This window comes from Schistocerca americana, chromosome X (assembly GCF_021461395.2).
Source record: "Schistocerca americana isolate TAMUIC-IGC-003095 chromosome X, iqSchAmer2.1, whole genome shotgun sequence".
In the NCBI taxonomy this organism is placed as follows: Eukaryota; Metazoa; Arthropoda; class Insecta; order Orthoptera; family Acrididae; genus Schistocerca; species Schistocerca americana.
Window position 1 is genome coordinate 306,101,252 of NC_060130.1, and position 15,774 is coordinate 306,117,025.

A 15,774-nucleotide genomic window follows, 5' to 3' on the forward strand; every position below is an offset into this window, starting at 1 on the left:
AGGCTGAAGACCATCCACAGAACAAATGTGGTGCCTTCTGAAGAAGTGACATAAGGAAAAACGTTAGGTTGAACTTTAAATTGCGTTTCCTGAAAAGTTTGTTTTTTAAAGTTTATGTACCTATCCCTCAGAATGATAGAATTATGACGTTTCGTACACATATTTCTGTAAACCTAATAAACGTTGTCTCAAGAGCAAATTTTGAAATTCTGATTGGAAGCTGAGATATGTGGCAAAGTGCTTGGAATTTTGCATGAATTTAAGATTGTACTTGTGGAATTATAATTAAAAATTATGAAAATTCTCCTATTTGGCCTATTCCAAAAACCTCATGAGAGCTTACAACATATAAAGAGATGAAACAGAGAAATTGTTGTAGAAATTTCTTGAATACTTTCTGAGAAAAAGGAACATATCTTATTTTTTGAAAATAAAACTTCAAATGTCATTTTAAAAAAAAGTTGAATATATATAATCAAAGGATTTTATATGTAAATGTGTTACTTTCATGTAAAGCGTGGTACAAAATTTCATTGTCATATCTCCAAAACTGTGGATTTGGTGCATTTTTGAAACAGTGTGTGTTTTTCATCAACGTCCCCCCTTAATGTATTTGGCGTGGCCTTTGCCAGATACCTCACCCTGCTTCTCACCATGTCTCCCCCTACTTGGCACACATTGACATTTACATGTGGCTCCAGTCACCGGGCTTCCAAGTTCCGCCATTTTACATGGGCCGGGCACGACACTGCAGTGCGTCGGATGCCCAACTGGACGCAAAACCTGTCGATAGAATTTGGATCCGGTGGATCGAGAAAGGCAATTTGCAGCGTCGTAGACGGGCGGGCCACGCATGCAATTACTGTCATGCCGTGGCTGACCGCAATGAGGCGAGCTTACGGGCAGCTGCCAATGTTACGGCGTCGATACAGACCGATGGGCAGGCGCAGCGCATCTGCTGTAGAATCGTCCTCGGCGATTTCGACTCGTGTCGAGGAAACATCGCTGTTTCCAAAAGGAATACTATACTAGTAACTAAAAACTAATATTTTGTCATTGATGGTATGAAAGCTAATTTGAGTCTGCCACAGCACCCCCACCCCCCCTCAGTAACATAGACATAAAAGAAAGGATATTTCAATAAGTTGCATCAGATATCACATGTGTGTCGGATGCCCAACGGGACGCATTCCTCTCAGGTGTGAAGATAGAAAATCGGGGTGCATTTTTACTTACAGATAAAACTATCAAAATTTTATTTTCAAAAGATTAGTCTTTTACCTCCGGACACATGCAGTTATGTGGTCCACCACGTCCCGAATGAATTAACAAGTTACTTCGGACGTACCTACGGAAATGTGTTGGAACCCTCGCTGTTCATGTTGTATACTTATGACCTTGGAGATAATATTGATAGTAACGTCAGAATTTTCGGACATGGATCAGTTATTTCTTAATGAAGCATTGATTAATAGAAGCTGCACAAATAGTCAGATCTTGATAAGATTTCAACGGGCTGCAGAGATCGACAACTTGCTTTAAATGAATGATATGACGCACAGGGTGAGCAGCATTATGCTTGGTTTTTGCTGGTGACGTTCTGGTGTACGCTAAGGTGTCTTCTTTGAGTAACTGCAGGAAGATACGAGGTGACTTAGACAAAATTTCTTGTTGGTGTAATGAACGGCAGTTTGCTCTGCATGTAAAAATTCGAATACAGCAGTAATAGAGCGCTGCTTGACGCAATCACATCGATTAAATATTTCAAAAAATGTTCAAATTTGGGTGAAATCTTATGGGACTTAACTGCTAAGGTCATCAGTCCCTAAGCTTACACACTACTTAACCTAAATTATCCTAAGGACACACACACACACACACACACACACACACACACACACACACACACACACACACACGCATGCTTGAGGGAGGACTCGAACCTCCGCCGGGACCAGCCGCACAGTCCAGGGCTGCAGCGACCTAGACCGCTCGGCTAATCTCGCGCGGCGATTAAATAATTAGGAGCAACGTTAAAAAGCGATATGAAATGGAACTAGCACTTGTGGACGGCAGTAGGGAATGGGTATGGTCGACTTCGGTTAATAGAGAGAATCATAGGAAAGTGTAGGTCAGCTGTAAAGGAGATTACGTACAGACCACTAGTGCGACCCGCTCTTGAGTACTGCTCGAGTGTTTGGAATCCCAACCAGCTCGGATTAAAGGAAGACATCCCAGAAATTCTCAGACGTGCTGCTACATTTGTTATCTGTATCTTCGATCAACAAGTGAGCATTACGGAGGTGCTTCGTGAACTCAAAGGGGAATCCCTGTAGTGATAACGATGGTCTTTTCGGAGAAAACTGTTCAGAAAATTTAGTGAAAAGGCATTTGAAGCTGACTGCAGCAGGATTCCACTGCCGCCAACGTGCATTTCGCGTAGGAACCCCGAGCTAAGACGAGGGAAATTAAGGCTCGTGCGAAGCTATATAGATAGTCGTCTTTCCCATGCTGCGAGTGGAACAGGAAAGAAAATGACTGCAAATACTTTTTTATTTTACACGCCTAGTCCCGTAGGACCAAATTAAGGAGCAAATCTCCAAGGTCATGGAACGTGTCATTACATGAAATTACAACATAGAAGTAATAGCAGATAAAATAATATATTTAGGAACCCAAAAAAGACAACCTATAAGTTTATGTATACGCAATCAACAATATAACACAGGAATCAGCTTAAATTTTCAAGGAACTTCTCGACAGAATGGAGTGAGCCATGAGGAAGCTCTTCAGTTTTGACTTGAAAGCGCGTGGATTACTGCTAAGATTTTTAAATTATTTTGATAGTTTACTGGATATGGATGCAGCTGTATATTGCACACCTTTCTGCACAAGAGACAAGGAAGTGCGATACAAATTCAGATTGGATTTTTGCCTAGTGTTAACTGAGAGAAAGCTGCTAATTCTTGAGAATAAGCTGATCTTGTTAACAAGAAACGACAGTAAAGAATATATATAATGAGAGGTCAGTGTCAGGATACCCAGAGCAGCGAACAGGGTTCTAAAAGAGGTTTGCTACAAGGTAACATCCGCCATGCACCATACGATGGCTTGCGAAGTATACGTGTAGATGTAGAATACTCAGAAATATGAAATCTCTGCACTTACTAAAATGGAAAAATCTGATAGTGTTGACTACAGTATCAGTCGCTCACAAATGGAATCAGTTAAATCATACTTCGGTTCATTGCTAGAATATCGGAAAACTTTGATCAGCCTACAAAGGAGACCGCTTATGCAGCTGTAAGTGGGACTCGTACCGGATACGGCTAACATCGGATGTTGTGCCTATGTAAAGAAGGGTAGTACGAATGGTCACAGGTTTGTTTGACCCACGAGAGGTCGTCATGCAGATATTGAAGAAACTGAACTGGCAGACACTTCAGGATAGCCGCAAATTATCCCGTGAAATCCAACACACAAAGTGTCAAGAACCAGATCTAAGTGAGGAAAAGTAGGAATATAGCATATTACAAGCCCCTACGCATCGTTCCAGTATTGATCCCGAAGGCAAAATAGACTTCTTACTGCGCGCATGGAATAGTCATTGTTTCCGCTCTCCATACGCGAATGGAACTAGAAGTCCTAAAAGCTCGTAAATGGAAAGTACTCATTTCCGTGGACTTCACAGTTGCCTGCAGATTACATATGTAGATGCAGAACTTTACACTTTATTGCTTACCACCATCATGAAGGACTTATAGTAACTGAATTTTCGACAGCTTGAAACACGAATGTCGCCGCAAAACACGCCAAACTGATACATGAGGAACGGCTGACTCTTTGCTGACATCACAACTTGAATTTTATCACAACTAGAATCTCTGTTGAATGCGCTCAACTTCTTGAATGAGCACAAACAAGCGACCTCTGAGTTTTCTCTTATATAAACAACTAGTTTCTTGAAATTTCTGGTGCTGTCGTCGAATGTTTTAAACTGTCGGAGATGCAGTGCCATAATATCGATGAAAATAGGCCACACATTTATAAGTGAACTTTACTAGTTAAAACGGAGAACTCTAAACGGCTTTTACAGCTGTGATACCGGCTTCTCGACTAGACGCACTTTGGGTAATGAACGAGTGAACTAGCTAGCTCCACTAGGGAGTCCCTACTAGCAGCTTACAACTTTCGTCATTTCTATCGTCATTCATGTGGAAGAGACAGTTTCGTGAAATAGGATGGGTCTTTCTGAAATACTTTGTACTACTGTATGGACACTGAGCATGAAACAGACGAACGCTTCAATCATTAGAAACATAGTGCACATAATACTGGGATGTCCATTCGTCCCATTTTTGCCGAGGCTGAACCCTTCTTTTCCAAAGTGTCCCGCCGTCTCTAAAGTTTTTCTGGGGCCTCTCAAATGTCCCTTTTTTGTGATTCCTCTTGGCTAAAGATTTTACTCTATCAGATGTCTGATTTGCAATTAACTGCGCAATTATATACGCCAGGGAGAACTTGTAGAACTTCTTTCCAAACTTAATTTACTTACTGTTCTCGATATTACGTTCCAAAATTAATTAAAGTTGTGATGTCTTTTATCACTTTACTTCCTCGTTAACTCGAAATGAGTCAGAGAGAACAATACAGCAAGCAAAGCAATTACATAAAACTAGGTTACGAATAACAACAAATATTATCCTCTTCTAGTCCCTCTTTTCCGGTCCAGGGATTCTTTACACCACTTCTAGTTGCTCTCGTCGCCAAACTGTTAACGTTTCGCATTGTTGGTTGTACCGATCCGTGTTGTATTTACCAGTGGTTGTTAAAAGCGCTGTGAAGACGTTATAGCGGGCACGTGATAATTTTAACTCTACGAAGTCACTTTTGTATCATCATATCAAAACGGAAGTGCAATTTTAACATCAATTTAAAAAATGAATTTCCTTCTAGTTCTTGTTGTGAAGGAACTGTAGAAACTGTGCAAATCAAAATTTGCTATTGGACATGGTGGAAGGTGTGGCATGGAATCACGGTAAAAGTGCTCGAATTGATTAATTTGTCTGGAGAAACTTCAGATTTATTTCAAAATAATGTGCTCCAGATTTTAAAGAAATGTGAATTTGAGGGAGAAGTAGTTGCAGTTTCTGCAGACATAATGTGCTCGAGATTTTAAAGAAATGTGAATTTGAGGGAGAAGTAGTTGCAGTTTCTGCAGATAACACTAACACAAATTTTGGTGGTAAACAAAGATAAGGGAAAAACAATATATGCTATAAACTGCAACACATGACAGTGAATAATGTTATAGATGTAGGCTGCCCAGTACATGTGGTACGTAATTCTATACAAACTGGCTCGGATTGCTTACCCATTGACCGCCAACTAATTGTGAACAAAATCTACCAACTTTCCACACACATATACAGTAAAAGTAGAATTTTTGTAATTATTCTGTAAGTTTACTCAAATTGAATGAAAAAACTGTACTCGGGCACAGTAAGACAAAGTGGCTATCTCTGATACCAGCATTGGAAAGGATTGTAGAGATTTCCTACATTAAAATCCCATATCATTTCCCTTGATAAGTGTCCTGTCATCCTTAAACAATTATTTGAAATCCCTCCCTCTATTGTTCTTCTACATTTTCTTGTTGACCAGCTAAAACATTTCTCTACAACAATCAAATGTATTGAGAAACAAGAAATCACAGTAGTGGAAGTGTAACAAGAAATAAACAAATTATTGTGCAAATTTCAGTGTAGAAGGTCTGAAAGATTTCTCACATCCTTTGTACATGAGCAGCTAAGAAAGTTGGAAGAAGACGGTGAAGTTACTGCTGAAGGGTTTCATATTCATGCTGACATCTTCTATGACTATTGCACTGAGTACAGTAAGAAATAGTGTTTATCATTTCTCACACCTTTTAAAGCACTTCACTGGGTGATCACTGAAAAGGAGCAGATAGAGTGGAAGGATATTCACGGCTGTCGTGCTTTTGTGAAAAATATTGAACTAAATTTTCATTTTGACGAGAACGAATTCTTCGATGACTTTACATTTATATAGAACTTAATGAAAAGTGATGAACGAGACAATGAAAGTATTATTGCAAATGAAAGTTGAAACAGCGAAGGCTTTGTTCATTGTCAAAACACTTTTTAAGAGTGTATCATGTGCTGACTTTTATGACACAATGTCAAAGAAAATGCACTTCTCGATAAAATACATAAATGTGAAAATTACGGTAACATTGCAGCTGAATAAATGTAAAAATTTATTCGGGTCGTCCGACTGTATGATGGTGAAGGTAAACTAAACCCATTAAGTTTTGTCACCACAGTCTGTGACCCATTTTTTCCTTATTTGTTCAAGGTTTTTTCTATTTTTTTCAAATTTTCCCTTTTATAATAAAAATGAAATGGACATTCCAGTAAAACTGAATTTTTAAGTTACACAGTCAAACGATTTATTTTAATGGATAAATACACCGAGCTAAGAGCATTATTACTTGCAAAAGATAAAGTAGTATTACAGGAAAGTGAAGGTGAATTGCAGCTAGTAATGCCTCAGCTGAACCAAATATGGATAGAATTCAGTGTTAGAATCTCATTACCCAGGTCCAAAGTTGTGGCTATTCAAGAAAAATATCCAGTAATGTCGAAGTTAGTGGTTAAAAACAAAATAATCGAGCTGATATTATAACAAAGCTGCGGCACGCGTTATCACTATGATAAAAGCAGAGTTGCGCTCTAACAAAACTACGGAGCAGTAGTTTCAGTATAGTACATACATGACGTAGTAAATGGTAGGATTACAGGTAGTAATTCTGGGGAAAGAAGCGTAAAAGAATGTTGAAGAGAGAAACTGGAAGCTAACGACTTCTCTTTGTTCTTTGTCTGCTTGTTTTGCTCGCAATTAGAACCGCACACCAATCAATCCACTGTGTACTGTATGTCCTCACAAAATATAAACAGCATTTACAAGTGGCAAAAATTAGTTGATTGCGTAGCGTCTACTCTTCTATGTAATTACTTTGGATGCAAGTGCCGTTTACATACACAAACATAAAATACCTATGTAATTATTGTAGTTATTTTGTTCTCAATAGATTATTCTTCATCATGATCAAATGCAAATGTTTCCTGTTATTATTAGTAAATGAGACAGTTGTTTATTAATAACAGCAGCATGTTTTCTATAAGCTCGCCCGAAGTATTGACACAATGTTTGATATGTTTTTGTTTTGCATTTTCTCTTAAACTTTTCGTTAGATAATTGCGTTTTGTAGCATTATATGATAAATATGTATTTTTCTTTATTTTTGTCTTTATCTTCTATTATTACCTTTCACAAAGATGGTTTGGTGATTATTTGAAGACGTAAAACTGAGTCAAAATAAAAATAAATATTGTAGAGATCAACGGTAGTAGTTTTCATTGATAAATAGGAAATTAAGGTTTATTCAGTTTTCAACATGTAGCACAGAGAGATATTTTAACAAGACCCAAACTCTATTCAACGCAAAAAATTGCTGCGAATTTAAAATGTTTATGGAGTACAAAAAAGTATGGCACGTCTTATCAAACCGCCAATTGATGAAATGTTTTCACCCAACGCCGTTTGAAGTTTGGTAACTCATACTCATTTATATGTCATCTATTCTTCTGTTTGGTGTTTTTGTGAGCACTTCTAGCTTTCACGTTTTGGCTAGAAGCTCTCAAACTCAAAAAATGCACGTAAGTGAAAACGATCACAGCAGACATTTTAAAATTTCACTCATGCAGATACCTGTTTTGTAACAAAATTTGACATTCTGTGTAGGTTTGCTTGCATTTATCTCTAATACTATTCTCCTCCTATAATAATTAGGGTTTTCCACACTTCGACATGTATTAGGTCCGGACCATTTGCTTTATCGTATTTTCTTTTTATTTTGGTATAGATTTGCTAACTACTTCTGTCGTAATTTCATTTGCAAGATCTTGGACATTACGTTCTTCACGAACTTTTCTTTTTGTCGATTCTTCATTGAGCATTTGTAATCATAGTCGTCTTCGTCGTCGTCGTCGTCGCCTTAAATACAGTAGTTAGGGATCTTTATGTACTTGTCAATCGTTTCCTTAGTCAACCTACCCCCCTCCAACATTTCGGAATGTAGTCCACTTTTTTTAATGTAACCTTCCATTTATCATTATATTCACGTATTATTTCCACCTATCTCTGTATGAGCTTTCTGCACGGTAATGGCAACTACATTCAACTCAGTTCGTATGTTTTCATTTTTCAGTAAATCTCTTCTTGTACATCCCTTCACTCTCCTCAAGAATCTCGTCTCTAGTGCCTGTCTTTTGCAGTCATCTTTCTTTCTGCTTATCCAGCTCTTGCTTCCATACATCAGTAATGGTATCGTCATAGTTTTATAAAATATAACATTGTACGTTGCGTGTTTTGTACTTTATTGTTGTGTTTATTGTCCCACATATCGTTCGAAAATTGTGCAACTTGTCCTCTACATCATTATTACGATCGTATCTACCATCGCAGCCCAGCTATTTAAAATGTCACGCCTGTTTGATTATTTCGTTGTTAATTACTATAATTGGTAGTATTGGATATTTACATTGGAATACCACAACCTCCGTCGTATTTCATGATATTTTAAGTTTATATTCTGCACATATTTGTTTTAGTCAACGTTCTACTAGCTGGAGCTTATTTTCACTATTTTGTATTATTACTTTATAGTCTGCCCATAAAAATTCATCTTGATTATTATTTTTATTTAAATTAATCTGGTTAATTACGTTATTTTCAATTTCGAAGCACATTGTCAAAGTAATTAAAAAAAGTATGCGAAAGAGAACGCCCTTATCTTACCCTTCGATTGATTTGTATCTCATTTGTTCTTCTTTCTTCCATACTTATTACTAATTTTGTTTCATTATTGATGGCTGTTATGAGATGTGGTTGGTTGACACTGATGCGGGATATTGCCCATAATATATCTCGATCAACTGTAATATTTATACCATCACGTAAACATAACTGTCGCCGATGTTAAGAGCGCACCCTGCTTATTTGTTTATAGCACTCTCTCTTACGCGTTTGTATTTAACTGTTTTAAAATATTTGATATTGTAATTTCTAAATTTAGTGATTTCGTATGTTTTTTGTCATTTGCTTGTTCTAGACATCGACAGAAATCTTGTTCAGCTTTTTTCTGTACGCATATTTCTGTTGCAGAGCGTGAAGGAGGATGGCCAGCACGTCTGGAGACTGAAGCATTTCAACAGACCTGCGTACTGCAACTTGTGCCTTAACATGCTCGTTGGCCTCGGGAAGAAAGGCCTCTGCTGCGTATGTAAGTACGCCCAAGTTCATTTGATTCACCGCAAGTTTATGAGTAATAACAGCATCGCAATGAAGCGAAGCAGCTACACAAGGAATGTCGATTTTGATTCTCCTTAACCATAGAACGCTAAAGGGGAGTAAACGTTATGTTGCTATTAAACAGTCGTAAAGCTTTCTACTTCATGTTTTATTCAAAGAAAGCCATAAGTTGTACGTTATTCGTTAGATAATTTCTGTAACTAGACCTCCAGTTGTAAGTTTCATTCCAAATTAACTATAAAGTATTCTGTAACTCTTCAGGCTTTCCCGGCGAGATCTTGACGTGTGGAATAATCGGGTATACTGCCGGATGTTTGTGTCGCTCTGGCACAATATTTCTGGACAAGATCCTCCAATACGCCAGTCTCAGGTAGCACCTGATGACGGCAACGAGTTACGTGGCCGAAATATTGTGCCAGAGCGACACAACATCCGGCAGTAGACCCGATTATTCTACATATAAAATATCCTGTTTTATGCCCTACTTACGAGGGTTTAGTAACCTATGGTTAAGTCCAGCACTTCATCGCTAACATACTTCAGTTTTCTAATAATGTGGGTCTGTGATGAGCAGCTTCACATCTCTTGTTTGATGGAAAATTAAATTAAACAAATGTACAATGTAAACTATAAAAGGTGACATTATAACTGACAGTGCTGGCATATGTGCATAGATATTAAACACATCCGTAGCTATAGTGAAGATACTTGAACATCAATCGGTAAGAGAAGTCGATGTGATAAAAAAAAAAGTGCGTCAACACGGCGACGTCAATAAAAACAAATGCGAAATATGCCTAGCATGTCCATAAATAAAAAAACACTTAATCATATTTATGGATTCTTCCGTAACTGCTTGGTAGAACAATTCCATATTTAAGGTTGAGTGACAAGTATATTGTTTTTTTCTCCTGATTTTTGTTTATTTCAAACTAGTTTTTGGCTTATTGGACCATCTTCAGGAAACAACGGACCAGCGTCTGGAAGGGAGACTAGTTCTTAGATAACCAAAAATTATAAGCAACGATACAGTTCAATTACATAGAGTTGTGCTTCAAACTTGTTCAATTGGCAATATTAAGCACAATTAATAATTAAATTACACAATATTACAGGATAAATGGTTATAATGCTTTAGTTTTTGAGGCATTGACATTGACTAAGAAATTGTTAAACTGAGCACTCTTCATTTACATTGTACAACAAATATGTTTTTACCATTGTAAATTAAACTTTAGACAATGGATAATAATTAAAATACACGATATTACAGTATTACAGGTTATAAGCCGAAAACTAGTTTGAAATTAACAAAAATCAGTAGAACAAAAACTAGTCCTCCTGCAATCACTGACGATGCTTCGCAGACGCGCCTACAAGCCACGTGGCAGTTGTTCCCCAGCAGCATATCCGGGACCTCTTTGATTCTGTGTCGCGTCTTCTAGAAGCGTTGATTGCAGCACATGGTTGTTTCACATGTTACTGAAATCTCATGGTCAGAGGGCATGAATAGTTCTGTAATTCTAATCATTTGCGTATAATCGTGACACTAACCTGTGAAATAAACTTCATTGTTATCAGATATACATATACAGGGTGATTCACGAAGATATACAAATATTTTAATATGTTATTCTACAAGTAAAACTAAAGGAAAAAAGTTCATATAAACATAGGCCCACAAATGTTTAGTTACGGAGTTACGGCTAGTAAAATATTTTGCCTGAAACCGTACGAAGTTAAAGTAAAGCACGATTTCCATTTATTTTGTTGTTATTGATCTGGTGAATCTAATAAAACATGTCCTAGACGGCTACCTGCAGTAGTTTTCCAGAATATCCAGAGAAGCAAAGAAGTAATTTCGTAAAAATTTTATTTTATTAACTACCTGGCCTAATTTGTTCTTTAAATTTCAGACAGTTGCACAAAGTTTTCAACAGAAGATGTAGAGAATTTAATTTCGGAAAATTGATGGTAAAAACGTTAGCTGAAACTATATGAATGTGTCAGATAATCTGCTTTTATTCATACCATAGCACACTTGAATTCATGTTAAACCGGAAAAAACATAGCTGAGTGTTAATGAACTTGTACAGTTTACATACAGTTTCCCTGAACAATACAGGAAACTAAATCGTTTCAAGGTTAGGAAACGACTGAAACAACTCACTAACGGTTGATCAACAATGACATAAACGTTTCTACATTCTTAATGGAAAGTAAACAAATTTACATGTATCAGAATCTTTGCTTCTCTGGATGTTCAGGAAAACTACTGCAGATACAAGTCTGGCACATGTTTTATTAGTTTCACCAGGCCAATAGCAGCAAAATAAATGGAAATCGTGCTTTCTTTAACATCGTATAGTTATGCGATGGCTTCATGGAGAGATAAAGAAGCTTGCACAGGATAAACTAGCGTGGAGTGCTGCATCAAACCAGAATTTAGAATCAAGAATACGACAACAATATGTAAGGTTAGTCTGGGAAGTACATAAGTCTGTCAGCACCTTTATAATAAGTTGCGCAACTTATCAGTTATAATGTAATTACGCAGGAAGCTCTTGATCAGCTGGGTGCATATTACCCGCTGTACGGATCACCCGTGCATATTAAGGCGAGTCTGGTAAAAAAGAAAACCGATACATTTTGTTATAATTAGGACTAATAATTTCGTTTAGCATATAATACGATGCCCGCGATTCACGAAGACGACATCGGTTCCATCCTCATCATCGGTATCTCTGAAACATGTTTCCTTTGTTTCCCATTTCAGCTGCAGGTACATGCGTGGACTCTGCCCTAATAAGGCTTTCGCATTCGATTTCTAGTTTATTTGTTTGCCTGTACGTTTCCCTATGAGCTAAAGGCCGATATTCCCAACACCTTCCTTGCGACGAATAATGTGGAAGTATTATAGTGGGCTTCCGAAAATAATTTGCAGCATGTTTCGTAAATACTGTTTCTGGTAAAAAGATGTATTTTTAGATTATCCGTGTTTTTCAGTTATTCGTGCAGTATCAGATCAGCATTAATCCGATGATTGGGAGCTTGCTAAAAAGTGCTCGATTTTTAGTGGTTAAAGAGATAAGATTATATTTCGTGTATTGGTACTCCTGCTGCTATGGGTTTATTTATCGATTGTCATTTTTGTTCAAATGGTTCAAATGGCTCTGGGCACTATGCGACTTAACTTCTGAGGTCATCAGTCGCCTAGAACTTAGAACTAATTATGTCATTTTTGTTTTGAAGTTCAAGTTGTGTAGTTTAGCTTGAGTTTTCGTAATTCAAAATTTTCATATGTGATTGCGATTGTGATTTGTTGGTCAGTTATGCTATAATGCTTAAGAAAGTTGCATATACTTCTGAACGTGTTCTGTAGTGTAAACGCCGCTGTTGCTAGTAGAGAATGCGGTAGACGATTTTCCTACCACAGGGTACCAGAATAAAGACTATTTACTCGAGTTTTCACTAAATCGTGTGGGTGGTGCATCGATTTACAGGGACATGTTACGTAGAATTTCTCGAAAAACGAGCTTCCAGCATTATTAGAAGAGCTAACTTTGGCTAAAAGCTAGCATGACGAGGGTACTGCACGTTCTAACTATCTGGAGACAAGCCACTTGAATATAATATTCCCCATTGGTCAGTAAGATCCCCGGAACATACTTCTTTAGATTTTTGCCTGTAGTGGCGACTGAAAGGCGAAGTCTACAAAGAAAATGTAAACACAAGAGGCGGCATGATGGTTCGGATTATGAACAGTGCACAACTTTGACATAATTGAATCTCAGTTCCACTACTTAACGCAGCTTGCGGACAACTCACTTGTCGAATGCACGTCAGTTTTTTATAGTTCTTAATTCAAAGTTGAATGAGTCCTTCTTACCTTTAAATTTCCATTTTGCAGAGGCGCGTCAAATGGCAAATACATTTTAATGCACCTGTTCACTGAACTGAGACCTACGTCTGGAGATATAAATCATTAATTTTTGAAGTATTGCACAGTGCAGTTTTGTACACTGAGGTGACAAAAGCCGTGGAAGAGCGATATGCGCATATGCAGATGGCAGTAGTATTGTGTACGCAAGGTATAAAAGCAATGCATTGGCGGAACTGTCATTTATACTCAGGTGAGTTATGTGAGAAGTTGTGTCCGACGTGATTATGGCCACACATCTGGAATAAACAAACTTTAAACGCGGAATAGTAGCTGGAGCTAGACGCTTGGGACATTCAGTTTCCGAAATCGTTAGGGAACTCAATACTCCAAAATCCTCAGTATCAAGAGAGTCGCGAGAATACCAAATTTTAGGGATTAGTTCTCACCACGGACAACGCAGTGGACAACGACCACTTAACGACCGAAAGCTGAAGTTTGCGTAGAAGTTGGCACTGCTAACACACAAGCAACACTGCGTGAAACAGACGTAGAAATCGATCTGGGAGGTACGATGAATGTACCCTAAACACTACAGCGAAATCTGGTGTTAATGGGCTATGACAGCAGACGACCGACGCGAGGGCCTTTGCTAACAGCACGACATCGCCGGCAGGGCTCATGACCATATTGGTTGGACTCTAGATGACTGGAAAACTGTGGCCTGGTCGGATGAGCCCCAATTTCAGCTGTTGAGAGCTGATGGTTGAGTTCGACTTTGGTGCAGACCCCACGAGGCAGTGGACCCATCCCGTCAACAAGGCACTGTGCAAGCTGGTGGTGGCCCCATAATGTTGCGTGCTGTGTTTGCATGAAACGGACTGGCTGTTCTGCTCATACCGAACAGAACATTGACTGAAGATGGCTATGCTCGGCTACTTGGAGACCATTTTCAGTCAATCATGGACTTCATGTCCCCAAACAACGATGGAATTTTTATGGATGACAATGTGGCATGTCATCGGGCCACAGTTATTTGCGATTGGTCTGAAGGACATTCTGGACAATTCGCGCGAATTACCCGGCCACCAAGATCGCCCTTCATGAATACCGTCGAATATTTATGGGACATAATCGAGACGTCAGTTCGTACACAAAATACTGCATCGGCGACATTTTCGCAATTACGGACGGCTATAGAGGCAGCAAGGCTGAATATTTCTGCAGGGGGACTTCCAACGACTTGTTGTGTCCATGCCAAGTCGAGTTTCCGCATTACGCCGGTGAAAAGGAGGCCCGACACGATATTCGGAGGTATCTCATTACCTTTGTCACCTCAGTGCGTTTTTCACATACTGCTAAGATGTGTTCCATGCCGTCATCATCGAGGTAACAGTACAGTTTGGAAAGGGTCTTAATTGAAACAGATGCCTCTTGTTATATTAATACTTACATGTTTTACTCCTGAATGTGTTAATAACAACAGTTTCTTTCCTCATGAGCGATAAGTTGGAAAGCTACAAGTAGTGTGCGAACTGTTGCTTATACAGTATGTGATCAAAAGCATCCGAACACCTGGGTGAAAATGACTTACAAATTCGGGGCGCCCTCCATCGCTAATGCTGGAATTCAATATGGCGTTGGCGCATCTTTAGCCTTGATGACAGGTTCCATTCTCGCAGGAATACGTTCAATCAGCTGCTGGAAGGTTTATTGGGGAATGGCAGCCAATTCTTCACGGAGTGCCGCACTGAGGAGAGGTATCGCTGTCGGTCTGTGAGGCCTGTCCCAAAGTAGGCGTTCCAAAATATCCCAAAGGTGTCTACAGGATCCAGGTCAGGACTCTGTGCAGGCAAGTCCATTACAGTAATGTTACTGAAGTGTAACCATTCCGCCACAGGCCGTACATTATAAACAGGTGTTCGATCGTGTTGAAAGATTCAGTCGCCATCCCGGAATTGCTCTTGAACAGTGGGAAGCAAGGTGCTTAAAACATCAATGTAGGCCTGTTCTGTGATAGTGCCACGCAAAACAAGGTGTGCAAGCCTCCTCCATGAAAAACACGACTACATCATAGCACCACTGCCTCCGAAAGCCGGCACGGTAGCTCAGCGTGTTCGGTCAGAAGGTTAGCTGCCCTCTATAATAAAAAAAACTTAGTTAACCGATCAACGACGAACTTAAACGGGTGTCTTATGAGTACCACCCCGCGCAGATGCAACGAACGAAATCGAACAAAGACGGCACGGTAGCTCGGCGTGCTCGGTCAGAGGGTTAGCTACCCTCTGTAATAAAAAACTGAGTGAATGGATCAACGAAGAATCAGAACGGGTGTCATCGGACGTCCGCCCCGAAGAAATTCAACGAACAATATAGAACAACGGTCAGAGGTATCCGAGCTCTCTGTAACAAAAAAAACTGAGCCAAGGAATCAACGATCAACTTGACCGGATGTCTTGTGACGTCCGCCCAGACCAGACGCAACGAACTATATCGAA

General features: G+C 39.0%; 1 protein-coding gene across 1 annotated transcript in view; it reads left to right on the plus strand.

Moving 5' to 3' along the window:
* Window positions 1-15,774, plus strand: part of LOC124555978 (diacylglycerol kinase 1-like) — a 380,703-nt gene that overhangs the window by 75,664 nt on the left and 289,265 nt on the right. The window contains exon 8 of the mRNA XM_047130023.1: window positions 9,250-9,367. Coding sequence (XP_046985979.1) covers window positions 9,250-9,367 — 118 coding nt within the window. The remainder of the gene's footprint in view (window positions 1-9,249; window positions 9,368-15,774) is intronic.